We start from the raw sequence: 18,703 nt of genomic DNA on the forward strand, positions 1-18,703 counted from the left end.
TCCTTTTCTCCTTTGCTTTTTCCCTTCTCTTCTTTTCACAGCTATTTGTAAGACCTCCTCAGACAACCATTTTGCTTTTTTGCATTTCTTTTTCTTGGGGATGGTCTTGATCCCTGTTTCCTATACAATGTCACAAACCTCCATCCATAGTTCATCAGGCACTCTGTCTATCAGATCTAGTCCCTTAAATCTATTTCTCACTTCCACTGTATAATCATAAGGGATTTGATTTAGGTCATACCTGAATGGTCTAGTGTTTTCCCCCACTTTCTTCTATTTAAGTCTAAATTTGGCAATAAGGAGCTCATGATCTGAGCCACAGTCAGCTCCTGGTCTTGTTTTTGCTGACTGTATAGAGCTTCTCCATCTTTGGCTGCCAAGAATATAATCAATCTGATTTCGGTGTTGACCATCTGGTGATGTCCATGTGTAGAGTCTTCTCTTGTGTTGTTGGAAGAGGGTGTTTGCTATGACCAGTGCATTCTCTTGGCAAAACTCTATTAGCCTTTGCCCTGCTTCATTCTGTACTCCAAGGCCAAATTTGCCTGTTACTCCAGGTGTTTCTTGACTTCCTACTTTTGCATTCCAGTCCCCTATAATGAAAAGGACATCTTTTGGGGGTGTTCTAAAAGGTCTTGTAGGTCTTCATAGAACCATTAAACTTCAGCTTCTTCAGCGTTCCTGGTTGGGGCATAGACTTGGATTACTGTGATATTGAATGGTTTGCCTTGGAAATGAACAGAGATCATTCTGTCATTTTTGAGATTCCATCCAAGTACTCCATTTTGGACTCTTTGTTGACCATGATGGCTACTCCATTTTTTTCTAAGCGATTCTTGCCCACAGTAGTAGATATAATGGTCATCTGAGTTAAATTCACCCATTCCAGTCCATTTTAGTTTGCTGATTCCTAGAATGTCAACATTCAGTCTTGCCATCTCCTGTTTGAACACTTCCAGTTTGCCTTAACTCAACCATATTTAAATAAATTGATTTGTCATAAGGCACTTGGGGTCCACTGTGAGTCCACAGAATGTAAACTCAGTGAGGATGGGAATCTGTGAGTTTTCTTAACTTCCATGCCTGCAACAGCACCTGGCCATAAGGAAATCAGTAACAGATGATCAATAAATGTGTTGAATGACTCAATGAAGAGTTTTCTAGAACCCTATGAAGACTGTTAAGTTCAGTTCAGTTCAGTTCAATTGCTCATTCGTGTCCGACTCTTTGTGACCCCATGAATTGCAGCATGCCAGGCCTCCCTGTCCATCACCAACTCCTGGAGTTCACCCAAACTCACGTCCATCGAGCCAGTGATGCCATCCAGCCATCTCATCCTCTGTCGTCCCCTTTTCCTCCTGCCCCCAATCCCTCCCAGCATCAGAGTCTTTTCCAATGAGTCAACTCTTCGCATGAGGTGGCCAAAGTACTGGAGTTTCAGCTTTAGCATCATTCCTTCCAAAGAACAACCAGGACTGATCTCCTTTAGAATAGACTGGTTGGATCTCCTTGCAGTCCATGGATCCAGTCAAATCAGGCTGACTTTTTAATTTCCTTGACAATTAATAGGAAATTTTTTGGTTTTATTTAAAAGCCACATATGGGAACTAAATGAAACATTGTCATATTTTATTATAATTGTTTTCATGCTGAATGTCTGAAAGCTGTTTACTGAAAAATCTTGTCTTTCATCAATACAATATTTCCTTATATTTTTATTAAAATTTACATATGAAAGAAAATGCAGAGAAAGGACCACTACTTGATTCTTTCCATTAATAATCATGTAAGTTAGGACCTCTGACTCCATGAAAGTAAAAGATCTAAGTTTCAGAGCCAACAATGTGAGGATTAAAGTTTTCTGCTGTTGATGATTGAGAATGAACTATTTCCTGCATGGTGGAATTCAAGGACGTCGTTCATGGTGCTATGTGTTAATGGGATTGTCTTTAGTATAGCTGGTTGAAGCCTGGCACAGATCATTTCCACATGGGTATCTTGAGTCAGGCCCGCCTTCTAAACCCACAGGTCTGTTTTAAAGTCTGAGCACTTTCTCACATCAAAGAGTGGAAAAGAAATTTCTGAATCAAAAACTAAGTGGATTTCTTGTCTCATGGCCTGCAGCCATAAGGTATTCTAACCTCCTGGGAGAGATATCTCACCAGAGCTCTTAAAATGAGGTGCCAGATGGTTGCTTTACCTCCACTGGGCAGTTTGCAGGGAGATGCCTCAAAGGAGCCGGGTGTACAGGAAACACCCGGGTAGATGGATCCATTCTTTTTGACTTGAATCCTGGGAGGGTAGGGGTGTCGGTAAGACAGAACAGCAAGATGGTATCTCCCGAGAGGCTAAACCACTCCTGAAATGTATTCCAGCAAAGCAGAAAACACCAGGGGAAGCAGATGGTCTAATTAATGACTTCAGGAGAAGACAGAGGGATGATGGTCTGAAGAAGGGTCACCCTTGATCAGAGCAAACTGGGCAGGTTCATAGTTTGCAGGGAAATCAACTCTGCCATCTTATTAAAAAAAAGCATGACAAATAGGGAGGAAATTGCATGACTGTAGACTTCTCTCTCTGACAAGATAACACTCTCACTTCTTGTTTTTTTTGCTACACAGATATAGGACTGCCTTTCAAATCCTAACTCGGGTGCTCAGCCTCCTTTGCATCCTTTACTGATATGATTCCGCAGCATTTATACTAGGGTTTAGTTCTGAACACAAAATTGTATGCCTTTAATGCTTTTCCTTTTGCATAATACTCCTGAGAACATGCTAAAAAGTGTCATCTGTTCCACTGTATTGCCATAATATCTTTAAATCTTGCACAGCATTTTTTATAATATCTTTAAAGTTTTTCTTTTGGCTTGCTCCCCCCTTTCCCCCCATGATTCATTTATTGAATACCTGCCATGAGTAGGTGCATACTCCACAGTGGTAGAGCTAAACAACTTGCCCTCAGCATCCAGTGGTGGGGGTAGGGGGAAGAAGTAGCAGACGCCCACACTAATGTCCAGGCTACAGAGGCAAGGGCCAGTGGAGGCTTGCCTGAAGTGTCTTGGTAACACTGAGAATGGATCAAACACTTGTGCTTGGCAAGAGACACAGGAGGTTTTTGAGAAGAAGTAAACTTGAACAAAAAGGAGCAGTTGTTCTGGAAGATAAGGAAAAGGATATTTCAGACAAAGTGAAAGTTCTTGCAAAGGCACTGAGGCATGAACATGTCTAGGCACAACACTGGTAATTTGATGCCAGCAGAACACCTGGGAAAGTGATGAGAAATGTGACTGAATGCATGGAGTCTCAAAATGATGAGAAGACTTGTGAGCCCTTCCAAAGAATTCACTCTTTATTTGGTGGACCATAGGGAGCCATGACGGGTTTGTAAGCATCAGTATAATATGATCTACTGTGTTTTTTTAATAAGATTACTATTTTTCTTCAACTCTAATTTCATCTTAATAAAACTCCTTGTATCTTTCTTTTTCTCTAAAAGCCCATATTATCATAACATAAGGTCATTCATGGATATATTTATTCTGGTTATTTATTTTTTTTAAATCTATTAAGGTATATTCATCCCTCCCTTTGCTTCCCTTCCATCACCTTCCCTTTGGAAGCACTTGGCAGGAGTCTGGATGTGGATTTGGATGCAACATTGTAAGCATCTTGCTCTGTGCCGGATACTGTGTGAAGCAATTTCATGATCGTCTCTCCTTTTCCCTTACTCTCTGTCTACTAACTCTTGACACAGTGACTGGGGATATCAGGGAGAGACCTTTGAACCGAATGTAGAACTCCAAAGAAGCCTGTAATAGACTGCTCTGAACTCATTGTGTGCATCTGGGGCTCATGCAATAAAATAGTATACACTTAGCTCAAGATATGACAACCCACTCCAGTATTCTTGTCTGGAGAATCCCAGGGATGGAGGAGCCTGGTGGGCTGCCATCCCTGGGGTCGCACAGAGTCAGACACCACTGAAGCGACTTAACAGGAGCAGCAGCTCAAGACAAGTTCTCAAGGTCTCCTTATATTTAGCCACTTTGCCTCTGAGATCATTCTGCAGCTGCAATGTCCTACATCTTCCACATGTACCTTGAAGCTGCTTTTAGCATTTCGTTCATGGTTTGCTTGAAGCTTAGTGAATTTTATTTACACTTCTTCCATGAAAATATCCCCAGAAGAGATTTAACTAATCCATATTTTTCAAATGTAGTGGCAAACTCCCTAGTAAGTCAGGACCCTGGCTTACTCCCAACAGTCCCCTGACCATAGGTTAGCTTGTCCCATTTCAGTCTCAGCTGTGATTTTCATGAAAGTTTTTGCCAATATGTTTTTCCATGAGCTGTCCGGAACAAGAGTTAGAGAGAAAAGTGCCTTTAGGGAGCATCTGCTGTCCATATTTTAAAGAAAACACCACTGGGAAGAATAGGACGAGTCAGTGTGCCTCGTTCCATCTTCCAAACGCCCATAATGCAAGGTAATCAAATATATACAATTGAGAAAGAAAAATATTCACATATATTTATGTATAATACACATGGTAGACAGTTGCCTCCCAATAATTCTCTTTCTCCTTCTGCTTATAACTCTGGATTTTCACTGAGCATATTGCCATCAGAATAAAGACCACCTGCCCCAGATTCCTTAAGCTAGGAAGGCTTATATGACTATTTCCCAGCATCCCTGGTAGCCATGTGTGGCCAATGAGATGTATGCAAAAATGTTGGGAAGATTTGGAAAGAAGCTCTTTATAAAGAAAGGTATACGCTTCACTAGCCTTCTGCTTTCTTCTATTGCTTCTCTGGAACATAGACATGATGGCTGGAGCTCTAGCAGCCATATTAGGTCTAAAATTTTCTGCCCTACTAATTCTAAGATAGTCGAACAGAAAATTAGAAGCTTGGGTGCCTGAAGACACCATGGGACAACCTAACAGCCCTAAACTGCCCACTCTGAACTTCTTTTATCTAAAAAAATAAAAGAATGAATGAATGTGCTTCAAGCTTATTTCACCTGTTTATTTTATTCTGTTTTGTGCATTCAAACTCTACTTTATACTTTGCAGATCTAGGTAAAACTAGTTTAAGCCCATATCCCCCCCCCCCCCTCCCCAGTCTATAGCATACAGGAGTCTAAAGCATATGAGACTATTTATGTGAACATGTGAAAGTCCAAAGCCCTCCCCAAGATACCCGTGAATCCCTGAGCATATAAACTCCAGGTCCCTCTGCCTCTGGACCTGTTACTAAGTTCTTTGCTCTGCCCAGCTCTGATCCAAACATGAAACTCATTTCCTCATTGATTTCCACAAGAATCCATTCAGAATCTGGGCAAAGCATCATCTCTCACATGGCACAGCAAACAACTTCCTCTTCATATCACAACTTCCTATTAGCTCAGGGCTTTTTGTCACCCCCATGTCCCAGCACTTCTCTGTTGGCTCTTCAGTCAGCAAGACCCCAGTATCTCATCTGATTCTGCTTCTCCCTTCTCTGCTGCTGTTTCCTTCCTTCTATATTGTGTCCAAATTCTACTGCCTCACTGCTGAAAAGCAACTCGTGCCACAGTGCCTTTTCCCAAATTTACCATCAGCTGACCAGCAGACAAAAGAAGTTCATTTAAAAGAATTCACTCTCCTTAGAAGGCAGTTGTAGTTATAAATGGCATACCTCTGCCAGCAAGTGTGAATGTATCTCTAAAAGTCTTAAGAATGTCAGAGTGTGGGAATGGGGGATATGATTAATGGGGAGCAAGAAAGGAGTGTTGGAGTACAGAACTCATTGTGTGTCTGGGTCACAGTGTTGCTGCCATTGCTACACTGTTAACACATTGAGGATCACTGGCTTATTTTCTGGGGGGTGTCTTTTCCTGCTGGAAGTTACCAGTGTACCTCTTGGGGTGATTTTCCACATTCTCTCTTATCAGGTGGTTACTTCCTACAATACATCTGCAAGTTCTCTCCCTCCACTAATAATACCCATGGCTGGCCACTCCTCTAGTGTGTTCTGAATTTCTACTCTGTATCTACTTAAGTGCATAACTAAAATGGACATCCCTTTAAAGGTTCTGAGAAAATGTACAAAGTAAAACATGTTAAAATTCCAATACTGGAGAAGGATAGTGTTAATTCATTGTTAGCTTTAAATGTATCTAACACTGTTAGTTTATTTTAAATTCATGTTGTCTCTGTAATCCTCATAATTTTCCTATGATATTTGGCATCATATAACCCATTCTATAGTTAAATAAGCTGATACTCAGAGAGGTGGATCAGCTTGCCCAAGAACATACAGTAAAGTGCTAAAACCATGATGAAGATGAAAGCTCACCTGATCCTAAGCCCAGAATGCTTTTTTACAATAATTTTATTTATTTATTTATTTTTGGCTGTGCTGGGTCTTCATTGCTGTGCGAGTTTTCTCTCGGTGCAGCGAGTGGGGACTACTGTTTAGCTGCAGTGCTTCTCATTGCTGCAGCTTTCCTTGTTGCGGAGCACAGGCTCTAGGGCACGTGGACTTCAGTAGTTGCAACTCCTGGGCTCTTGAACACAGGCTCAATAGTTGTGGCACACGGGCTTAGTTTCTCTGCACATGAGGGATCATTCTGGATCAGGAATGTCTCCCGCATTGGTGGGTGGATTCTTTACCGCTGAGTCACCAGGGAACCCACCACCCCTCCACCAGAATGCTTTTAATCAGCCATGCATGCACCCTTCTCCTGAATTAATTTAGGATTTCCATAGCAAGGAACAGAAGAGACTGAATGAAAGTAGAATAAATAAACTCTGACTGTGGAGGAGGGGCCAGCAAAGGATCTGGGCTTGGTTTGAACAGACAGTCACTGCAGAAAGTCCTGGGAAGCCAGAAGCATGGAGACGGATCCTTGGTGTCAGAAAGAGGAGAGAGAAAGTCAGAGAAGAGGTGCTTTTGAGAGAGCGCCGGATTTTACAGTGTCTTCTGTCACCCAGGTCAGTTTTGTTTTGGGTTTTTGTTGTTTTTGTTTTTCTGATTAAGGAACTTGCTGTGAATGAGGTGATGGAGGCCAGTTCAGTTCGAAAACTAATCAGGAAGCATATTCAGACAGAACAAGCCACAACAAACCACCAGTGTTACATTCAAGAATTTACAAACCCTCAGCCTTCTGCCAGCAGGACAGACTGTGATTCGAATCCAAACGCTTCTGGTGAAGTAAGGAACAAAGTGCTTCAAGAAAGAAATCTCATTTTCTAAAAAAGAGATTTTGAGAAAATCAGAATTGGAGCCTCTGACAGCAGGAGGTCCTCAGGGGACATATACAGGGTCCAACAAGGGGTTTTTTTGTGAGAAACCACGCCATAGGTCCAGGGCCTTTCAGCAAGTTGTACAGAGATTCTAGGCCATGTGCACTCAGTGCCCAGTGAGATGGCCAGGGGAGAGGAGACCAGGAGTCTGAGAGAGCCTGTGCAAATGGTAGGGCCCACCGCCTCCACACCCACTTCCACCTCCACCTGGGCAGCTGGAGGGAGGGTTTGTTTAGCGGTGTATGGGCACATGCACTCCCTTCAGTATCAATTAGCAAGTCATTTCCTGATTTCTGTGTTCCTCTTTTGACCCTGCTAACTAAGAATTCACCCTTCAAGCATGAAAATCACCTCTGTTTAGGGAAAACCCACTATATGTTGACATTCCCCTGCAGCTGAGGAATTTCAGCCCTGGAAATGGCAAAGGACTGTCTCCACTGCAGAACTAAGCCCAGGATTCCCAGTACAGCCCACCCTGCTTGAAGCCTAAGCATCCAGTCTACCTCAGGACCACGATTCCAGGAGTGCTTGTGGGTGAAACTACCTGAGTTCGTGCACACGTGACCACAGGTCTAAAACTTGCCCACTGTCTTAACACTGAGAAATGTCCCTCACCCTGAGGTGGCCCAGTCTGGCTCACAGCTACATACCTAGACTAGGAGACCCTCAGGAGCTCCAGTTTGTTGTTGTTGTTGTTTAGTCACTAAGTAGTGTCCAACTCTTCACAACCCCATGGACTGTGGAACTCCAGGCTCCTCTGCCCATGGGATTTTGCAGGCAAGAATACTGAAACTGGTTGCCATTTCCTCATCCAGATCTTCCCAGCCCAGGGATCAAACCTGCGTCTCCTGCATTGCAGGCAGATTCTTTACTGCTGAATTACCAGGTAAGCCCCAGCAGGCCCAGAGCCTGTGCCGGTGGCTCTTTCTGAACCTATGCAAAGATTCCTCACCCACCTATTGTTAGCAAACTACCCTCTGTGTTCCTGGAGGGCTGTCTTGCACACAGATGGTGTTCAGTAAGTGCACCCTTTAATAAATGCAGGCAGTATCATTTTCCTATATCTTGGCCTGCAACTACTGTGAATGTCTTATAATAATTCTCTTGAAATCTGGCCTCGGGTGCAGATTTCCTCATACTCCTGCTGGGATAGCAGTAACCAAAACTTTGTTTTACCAAACACTTCTTGCAGGGCACACTGCTTTATAGCATGAATCCATTGTCTATTTTAGTCCTTCCTAGAATCCTGAGAAATATTATTATCCCAACATAAATGAGGAAACCAAAGTTTAGAAAGGTTCCACCACTGGTCTAATACTTGACCTAGAAGTGAACATCAGACAGGATAGCTGAACAAGTATCTTTTTGTCTTTGCAGGCAGTACTAGTAATAACTCTGATTCTGCCTCCTCAGGAATTCTCTAGAATTTCCCTAGGTCCTGACCCCCTCTGGTGGTCCTGGTGACCTCTAGAGCTTCCCTTGGCCACAGGGTCAGGGACCTTGCAAACCAGCAGATCAGCCTCAAAGGAAGTCAAGGGCCCCTGATGAGCAAGACATTTTTGGTAGTCATTGACCCAGCCAATGCTGGGGACTTAAGAAGGGAAACACTCTGGTGTTTGTCACAGATTCATAAATTTGACAAATTGGCATTTGTTAAACTGATGCTTTCTCAAGGAATCTTCAAACCATAAAAATTGGTATCTCCTACATCCTAGAAAGAATACAACTCTAAAATTCTACCTGCTATTTCAAATGTTACTCCTTAAGTAAAAGCAGGGGGAGGAGGAGAAGAAGAAATCTTTACCAATTTTGATTTCTAGTAAATGTTACTAGAAATATTATATTTAATTAAATATTTAAAGCAATTAATTAATTTTTAATATTTTTATGTATTTGGCTGCTCCTGGTCCTAGTCACTGCATGCAGAATCTTTAGTGACATGGAAACTCTTAGTTGCAGCATATGGGATCTAGTTCCCTGACCAGGGATAGAACCCTGGCTCCCTGCTTTGGGATAGTGGAATCTCAGCCACTGGACTGCCAGGGAAGTCCCTTGATAGCTTTTATAATATTTTATAAAGTTTATAACAAGCTTTCTTCAGAGCCTAATAAGGGAGAATGTTAATTGCTTGATCCCTAGGCCCATCAGATTGCAGCCCTTTGCCCCAGTCTTCTTATCTTATTGGATAAGAAACGGCTTGTGACTTTGCTCTATCCTATTTTAGAACAAAGCATTTAGATTATATGTCTTTATCTACAGTCTGGTTGAGTTTTCAGTTAGTTTTTTTTTTCTTGTAAAAATAGCATTCGGTTCTCATCTTCAAAGTAGAAAATCAGCCTCTCAAAAATGAATGAATCATTCTCAGGTGAGGGATCTGAACATACTTTGAAATTCTTCAGAAAAGAGATGTATCATACACAGCCAAGTAAAAATGAATTGACTAATTTCAGCTCATTTTTTTTCTTATTAGATTGAAAATCCACCAGTGCCAAGTGCCCAATGACTATCTCATTGTTCATTTTCTGAACACCAATGAAAGGCCCTGGGAAAACTTGACCCTTGAAGGAATAATCCAAAATCTCCAAAGGAAAGCAACTACTTGACCAGAACATTCTTTAACCACCAAAGGAGCCTGATCTCACCATATAAAACAGTTTAGAGCAAAACTATATAACTTCTGAATATAACAGATGGTAATTTTTACAGTCTGAACACTGCTATCAAATTGCTAAAGTGTTGTGTGTTTGTGGTTGAGGTTTTCTTCTTCAGTTTTACTTTTAGTTTAGCTTTGTTTTGCAAGAAAGAAAGAGGAAGAGCTGCCTAACCAGTCCACAGGATGATTCCGGGAGGCCTCAAGGTTCCTAGGGTTCACCGCCACTGACTTCAGCCAGCAAGTGCAAAAGCATTCTTGGCTGCCTCAGCTGCAACCTGTGGCAGCTTTTCCTTCAGTTTGCAGCTTAGAAGAATTGTGCACCAGGGGCTCCTCCAGCTCTTCCCAGACCCAAGATGTGCGGCTCCCTGTCTGGGTTCTGTGTAGTGAAAAATGTGTATGTGAGTGTGGTGAGCGTATGTTAAAGGACAGAAGAGAAATGGAGAGAGACTAATCAGTTCTTGGGCCTCAACTTCAGCATCCTTCAGTCTGCAGCTTCTGTCACCAGCCTGAAGTCTCCTGATATAATAGCTCCGAGATGAAGACTCCTCTGAAAATCATTATGGCTGCTCCTGTGTTTTTTCTCCTGACCCTTCATACCTTGGCCTCTTCAGGCTATGGCAACTGGCCTGACACCAGACACTCCAATGGCCATACCTGCATAGGTAAGTAATTATTCTGTGCTTTTTTTTAAAAAAACAAACTCAACTGTTTTTACTTTTTATTTACTTCTTTTTTAATATATAAATTTGTTTATCTTTGGCTGTACTGGGTCTTCATTACTGTGCTCAAACTTTCTTTAATTGCATTTAATGGGGGCTACTCTGTAGCTGTGGTGGTCTGGCTTCTCATTGCAGTGGCTTCCCTTGTTGCAGAGCATGGGCTCCTCAGGTTCAGTAGTTGTGGAATGCTTGCTTAGTTGCCACGAGACACGTGGGATCTTCCTCAGGTATCAAATCCGTGTCCCCTGCATTAACAAGCGGATTCTTAACCACTGAACCACCAGGGAAGTCCTATTCTGTGTATTTTTAATGTGAACCTCATGGGGTCAAATTCTTGGCTTTCATAGAAAACCACCAATTTAATGGCATCCATGGCCAAAAGAATCCAGTTAAAGTATCAATAACCTCACTAGCAGAGAAAAATTTTGAGTCTTAAAGTAAGCATTCACTCTGTGTGCAAATATGCATGTATAGAAGTGTGCTATATAGTTGCTAGCTTGAATTAAAAGTGTTCCACCTCATTGGTGATTGAAATCTTCTCCCCTTGGATGGCAACTATAAGAGCCTGAAATTCTCAACTGCCTTTCAGGACAACAGGCAGCATTATATATCAGAAAGAAGGTAGACTTTGACCTTTGAACTGCTGCCATCCCCATCCTCTGCTCCATCCTGTACAATCTGAAACTTTGAGCAACTTACTTAACACTTCCATGCCTCTGTGTTAGCACATAATACCCACTTCATGGGGATGCTGTGAGAATTGAGATCATACATGTAAATTTATGGTGTTTGCACACAGTAGGGATTCGGCAATCTTAGTTTTGTTCTTTCTGTCAGTGAGTCCAGAGTTGACAATAAACAGTCACCTGAAAACATTGAACACTGGCTGAGATAAGGCTCTTTCACTTAACTTTTATTAGAGTATTTTATTTCCAAGTTGTTGTTCGGTGTTTTTGTTTGTTTGGTGTTTTGTTTGTTTGTTGTTGTTGTTGTTTTGGAGAGGAGTAACAGTAGGGTAAGACCTTTGATATTCATATCATACCTGGAGATTCCCAACAGGCTTTCACAGGGTCAGTCCATGGAGCCAAAGTCTGAGTAGTAATTATTCAATGAGCAGATCCCAGGAAAAGAGCCAAGAAAAGAACTCAAGGGATAAGTATTGTGGCCATCTCTTACAAATGAAAAATTTGGATACAGAGTGTGACACATAAATTATTTCTGGAGACTGTAGAGAAAATATCTGATTTAGTCCTATTTCTTGAAAAAAAAAAAAAAATCATGATTTCCAGTCATTATACATGGTAATTTTAAACCATTATCCCTGGTTTAAAAGTCTTCTTTTAAATTAAAACCTTAAGGCCCAGATTCCATGCGAATCTATTCTTCACAGACCTGGAAACAGAGATCTGTGGTCCCACTGGAAACATGCCTAGGAGGTTGTGCCCACTCAATATTTGGTTCCATCCAATAATTATTTACCACCTTCTTTTTTCTCAAAACAAATACCTCAAGCTTATAAAATGAAATGCTCTTGAGAAAGGCTTAAGTGAAATCAGTTTTATTTTTAGGATGGTTGAACTGAGATACTTGGTCTTACACTTCCATAAAGTAGACATAATATACTCATTTCCTTTCCTGCCCCATTCCCAATGAGGCACAGAGAGTTAGCAAGAGGTGTTGAGGGGATCCTAGGATGTGGTTGTTTTGATTATATTTTACCACAAAACAAATTTTAAAATAGCCATTTTGTCATACCACAATTTTGTGGGTCAAGTGTGTGCCTTCAGCAGTTGTGGCGGTGGGAGGTATCTCCTGAAAGGGGACCTGGGGATGCCCTTAGTCACCGGCCAAATGTGGAAGTGTCTTAGAAAGCAACAAAGTAAGCTCACTCCACTCTCAGCTGGTGGTAAGAGGAAGAGCCTCTTGGAGAGGGTGGGAGTAAAGGAGGAGTTGCCGGTTGGACTTCTGTTAATCCCCAAAATTTTCAGATGAAAAAGCAAGACTATATGCCTTCCAACTCATTGGCTCCCATAATCCAGAGTTTGCACATAAGAGAGCAACTCACACAGAGAGGGACTCTCCTTCTGGCTGTCAATCTAACTTCCTAGAAGAAAGAATCTGGGCTAAGTCTTTAGATCAGTGAATAAGAGGCAGGTGGGAGTGAAGAGAGCTCACAGTGCAGATGTGGCTGCCAGTTTCGTGGAGGGAGGTGGCAATGCTCATGGAAGTGGGGACTGTCGTGACTGGAGAGATGCTCCACAAGGAGCCACTGTAGAAGTTACTGAGTGACTGAGCCAACATCCCCATCATAAACAAACAACCGCAGTGCCTATGCCAGGAAGAGCCTTTGCAGTGGGAACCAGCCAGCAGATCTGGAGGGCATGGCCTTGAACATATTCCAAAACCAGAACTAAGCCATGCAAAACCCTAATGGCCTCTTTCCCTAGTTTTACCATAATTTCTTTGCACTGAACTATACATTTCATTTGATCACCAAGCAAACTCTGATTTTACTGTGCTGGAATGGGCAGGGCCTCTTTCTGTTGCTTTTCAAGTGTTATGAAATCAATATTAAGTCATGGTTATTTTTGCAAAACATTATTTTCTTTACATGGATGATTTAGGGGCAAAATAATCCTTACATTTCGAAGTCATTGACATTTAAATGTATTCATTGACTTTTGAGGTTGTTTTTGTTTTTTGTTTTTATTTAAGCCCTATTTGGTGCTCAGGAAGCTTTTTAAAGAGTTTAAAAAAAAAAAAAAAAAACCTTTTTTCCATTATTCATGTTTGGTTAAGTATATAAAATGCCTTGGGAGTAAAGTTAAAACCAACCCCCACATCACACATACAATGGTCAGGGATGACTTTATGTTTGAATGATAAAGAGGAAATGATCCTAAGCATTCAGCCAGCAGGAATGGTAAAGTAACAATGTCACTGACAAAAATAGGAAAGATTTAGACAGAGCCAGCAGAGAAGGTTGAAAATCTATGATAACAATTTACATGGACAGAAATTTTATTTTCTCTATTTTTCTATATCTGAACACTTGTTCATAAACCATCACCGTCACTGCTGAGGACAGAAAACATTTCATCTTTCCACTCGTGGGTTTAGATTTAGTCTCTCCGGATAATTCAGGGCTCTTTTCCTGCTCCCCTCTCTGAGGGTTGCTCTCGGTTCTTGGGGAGAGACTGCGTGTCTCCCTGACACTTACAGTCCCCGGCCCTCAGAGCTCCCACACGGAAGTGTCATGGCTGGTGCAGCTCTTTGGCTGGTATTGGCAGTCCGCAGTCACTCCCTCCGATGCCTGCTCACCTTCACCCTCACAGGCCCTGCTAAGGCTCGAGGTGTAGCCATATGCCCTCTGGTTCCCAGCTGCAGCTTCATGCAACCCTCTGCACTTTGTCCCTCACTTTCCTGTTTCCCCTCTCCTAAATCCTCTACTTTTATTTTTAGATTATCATAGAATTTAACCCCAACCTTGGCGCAGATGGTAGGTTTACGATCACCTCGATTTTTCACTAAGCTCACATCTGCCTTTTGTTTTTCTGGCTTGTTCTGGGGTCACACCCCTGCAGAGAAGACCCACAAAGACACTCTAGAGAGAGGGGCACAATTCTGGGGAAAGATCCCAAAGTGTGCAAAATTGAAAAACAGTGGACAGTATGCTTTTCCTCAAGAAGAAAGTGAATAAATTCTTTTTTGGAGGGAAAGGGAGACACAGTAAACTAGATTATAGTTTAAATATATTATGAGAAAGAGGGAAAAAAAAAATGTCGCAAAACATTAAGTGGAGTGAAATCCCCCAGAAGTTATAATGTACCCACCTCTCTGTTTATATAGCTGTTGTCCCAGATAGGATGAACAGCGAAATGCCAATTGTGGTTGTGTGGTTATCTGTGAGTGATGAGGTTACAAATGATTTGTAATTTCTTTTCAGCGCTTTCTGAATATTCCACATTTTCTAGATGAGCTTGCATAAACAATAGTAAGACCTGGTGGTTAAGAGTAAGAGAGCTTGGAGTCTGGGCTCAGACAGTCTGGATTTGAGTCCTAGCTCTGCCTCTCTGTACATACGTGACATAAGGGCACAGCTTCACCCTCTGTACCTCGTGTCCCCTGTCTATAAGATGAAATTACATGGGACCTGCATCCTAGGACAGTGTGGAGGCTTAGGTATATGTTCATACCTCTGTTGTGTCTGACTCTTTGCAACCCCATGGACCTGTAGCCTGCCAGGCTCCTCTGTCCATAGGATTGTCCAGGCAAGAATACTGGAATGGGGTGCCATTTCCTCCTCTAGGGGATCTTCTTGACCCAGGAATGGAACCCTGGTATCTTACATCTCCTGCATTGGCAGACAGGGTTTTGTTTTTCTTTTCTTTTTTTTTTAACCACTGAGCCACCTGGGAAGCCAGGATGATGTGGAGTAAATACACATGAAGGACTTACAACTGTGCTCAGTACATAGTAAGCACCCAAAGGAGTTGTGATTATGTACTCTTTGAGAAATCAGTAAAAAACAATTGAAAATATGCTATAAAGGGCCTAAAATTCAACCTAATATAAAGCAAAGAGGCCCGAGCAAACTGAATAATTACTTGTCAATCTTTATCTGCGTAACTAAATTCTCAAATCTTGGCTCTCTTATTGAAAGATGCACTTACGGGAAAAAAAAAAAAAAGAGTTCATAGTCTATTAGCTTTCTATTGCTGTGTAATAAATTGCCATACATTCTTCAGTTTAAGACAATGTAAATTTACTGTCTCACAATTTCTGCACATGAGAAATCTGGACATAACATAACTGGGTTCTCTGCTCAGAATTTTACAAGGCTGAAATTGAGATGTCAGCTGGGGTTGCAATGTGAGTTGAGACTCAGGTCCTCCTGCAAGTTCACTGGTGGTTGGCAGAATTTAGTTTCTTGGATTTTCAGGACTGAGGTCCCATGTACTTACAAACTGTCAGCCAGGATCACTTTCAGCTCTTAGAGGCTGCTGCTGCTAAGTCACGTCAGTCGTGTCCGACTCTGTGCCACCCCATAGATGGCAGCCCACAGGCTCCCCTGTCCCTGGGATTCTCCAGGCAAGAACACTGGAGGGGGTTGCCATTTCCTTCTCCAATGCATGAAAGTGAAAAGTGAAAGGAAAGTCGCTCAGTCGTGTCCGACTCTTTGAGACCCCATGGACTGCAGCCTACCAGGCTCCTCCGTCCATGGGATTCGCCAGGCAAGAGTACTGGAGTGGGGTGCCATTGCCTTCTCCCTCTTAGAGGCTACTCCTTTACAAAGGAAGTTAACAACATACCTATTTCTTTAAGAACAGCTAGAGGGAAAAAAAAAATCCTCTGTTTACAGGGTTCACCTGATTATGTTGGGTCCAATAAATTTGACTAACTCAAAGTAGACTAACTAAAGTCCTTAACTGCATATGCAAAATCTCTCTTATCCTGTGTGCTAGGTCGCTTTAGTCATGTCCAACTCCGTGCGACCCCATGGACTGTAACCTACCAGGCTCCTCTGTCTATGGGATTGTCAAGGCAAGAATACTGGAGTGGGTTGCCATGCCCTCCTCCTGGGAATCTTCCCAACCCAAGTCTCTTATGTCTCCTGCATTGGCAGACAAGTTCTTCACCACTAGCAACAAATGGGAAGCCCCTCTCTTATCATAGAACATAACATAATCACAGAAGTGATATCCAATCACATTCTGAGGTTCTGCCCTCACTAATCTTGTCATTCTGCCAACCACTCATAGAAATGATTAAAAAAGAAAAGTCTCCAAACTAAATGCTAAGGAGTATTGCAAAAGAGAATGTATGTGACTGAATCCCAAAGTGATTCACCAAATAGGCATGACTATATAGTGGAAATTAATAGATGAAGAGAATGCTGTGGGTTGAGGGTTTTTTGTTTTGTTTTGTTTTGTTTCTGAGGGGGAAGAGGTTGATAGTCAAGATTTTTTCTCTGGCCTTCACACTCAGAATTTGAAAAGAAAAACAAATTACTCCACTATTATTCCCTTTCTCTCATAAACTAATTGTTATTCAATGTTAACAAAGAGGACAAATCTTCCGAATCTTTCCCTGGACAAAGTCCTTTTTTTAAAAGTATGATTCCCACAATTTAAAAATGTCAAATGTAAATTAAAACAGATTAGATTGCCCTTTAACATAAGCCCCAGATTCTTTCAGATATAAACAAGTGCAAGAGGGAATTCTGATTATTATGGTATGAGGGGCTCGTGAGCCCTCTGTGCAAAAGGCCAAGCATAACTGGAAAGACTGTCTTAAGCAACCATTTTGGGACACTAAAAATCAACCATTGGACCACAGTGAATTGAGGAATGTTTATTCTTGAAAAACTGCTTGCACTTCAAGAAGAACAGTAAAACTCTGACCTTTTTGCCTGAGGCTGCTCCATCTACCCTGGCCCTCAGCTTAGTTAGTGAGAACAGTAGTTTCATTACTGTGGAGCTGTCTGCAAAAACCAGCAGGTCTACTGCTAATGGGACAGGCTTGATTCAGCCAGGATTCAAAGATGGCTTTGTTGGCTAAAAGTGATGGACTCTGTTGGGAATTAACAAGGAGAACACGCAGTTTGCTAGCTTAAGGTTTTGGCCCTAGGTGAGACAATGACGATCAGCCAGAAATTTCACAGTGAAGCCCTAGTAATGTGAGCATCATAGAAGGCCAAGATAAGGTCTCCACACATCCCTGACTGATTTGGAAACTGTGCAAGTGTTGGGAAGACCTGAAAGAGCCTAAGAAAAGTGAAGCCAACTTAGCCGCAACTTTGAATGTATTCACCAACCCATTTAAATTCATTCCCTTTTTTTCACAAAATATAAGAGGAAAGAATACTTTCCAGATCATTCCATCTTTTACATTAATATCAAATCCAGACAAAGACATCACAAGAAAAGGAAATAAGAGACTGATATCCTGTATGAACATAGACACAAAAATCCTTAAAAAACATTAAAAAACTGCATCCAGCAACATATAAACTAGGTTATACCCCATGATAAAGTACCATTTATGCTAGGAATGCATGGTTGTTTTAAGATCTGAAAATTAATTAATAGGATATACCAGATTAGTAGAATAGAAGCTATAACTACATTATCATCCTGATAGAAACCGAAAAATAATTTGACAGAATCAATCACCCATCCATGTTAAAACCACTCAAGAAGTTATGAAAGAAAAAGGAACTTCCTTAACATGATAAAGAGCATCTATGAAAAGTTATTACTAATGTTATATTTAATGAGGGAAGACTGAATGCTTTTCTCTCAAAATCAGAAACATGGTAGATGTCCATCTCACCACTTATACTTAACATTGTTTTGAAGATTCTATTCAGCTTAATAAAGAAAGAAAAATAATTTAAGCAAGCAAATTGGAAAGAAATAAGTAAAACAATATTTTCAGACATGTTCCTGAATATATAAAATCCTAAGCTATTTACAATAAAAGTACTAGAATTAGCAAGTTTAGCAAGGTGGTAAGATTCAAGATTAATATAAAAATTTATATTTATTTATATTAACAGCAAATGTTTAAGAACTGAAATTAAGAAAACAATTTCCATTCATAATATGATAAAAATAGGAATAAATTTAACAAAAGAAATGTAATTACTCTATACTGAAAACTATAAAACATTGTAAAGAGAAATTAAAGGTGCTTTACAGAAAAGGAGAGATACTTCAGGCTAATGGATCAGAAGACTCAATAGTGTTAAGATGGCAATACTCTGCACATTGATCTAATAGACTAAATACAATTCCTTCAAAATCCTAACATCTTTTTTTTTGTAAAAATTGGCAAGCTGATCCTAAAATTTGTATGGAAAAGACAAGAAGCCAGAATAGCCAAAAATTTCAAAGAAACCAGTTAAAGAGCTGACACTATCTGATTCCTTACTCCAAATCATACATAATTATTTTTTTTTTTAATTTTATTTTATTTTTAAACTTTACATAACTGTATTAGATTTGCCAAATATCAAAATGAATCCACCACAGGTATACAT

General features: G+C 41.0%; 1 protein-coding gene across 2 annotated transcripts in view; it reads left to right on the plus strand.

The window, feature by feature from the left end:
- The first annotated feature begins 6,819 nt into the window (after positions 1-6,819).
- The window catches only part of AOAH (acyloxyacyl hydrolase), a 190,345-nt gene continuing 178,461 nt past the window's right edge, over positions 6,820-18,703 (plus strand). The window contains exons 1-2 of one of the 2 annotated variants that reach the window (XR_006552793.2): positions 6,820-6,975; positions 9,758-10,602. Coding sequence is in view for 1 of the 2 variants with exons in the window: in XM_006053721.4 (XP_006053783.2) it covers positions 10,476-10,602 (127 nt within the window). In the remaining variant the exon portion in view is untranslated. The remainder of the gene's footprint in view (positions 6,976-9,757; positions 10,603-18,703) is intronic. The other variant, XM_006053721.4, reaches the window with a different exon arrangement.

The sequence above is a fragment of the Bubalus bubalis genome, chromosome 8 (assembly GCF_019923935.1).
Source record: "Bubalus bubalis isolate 160015118507 breed Murrah chromosome 8, NDDB_SH_1, whole genome shotgun sequence".
NCBI classification, from domain to species: Eukaryota; Metazoa; Chordata; class Mammalia; order Artiodactyla; family Bovidae; genus Bubalus; species Bubalus bubalis.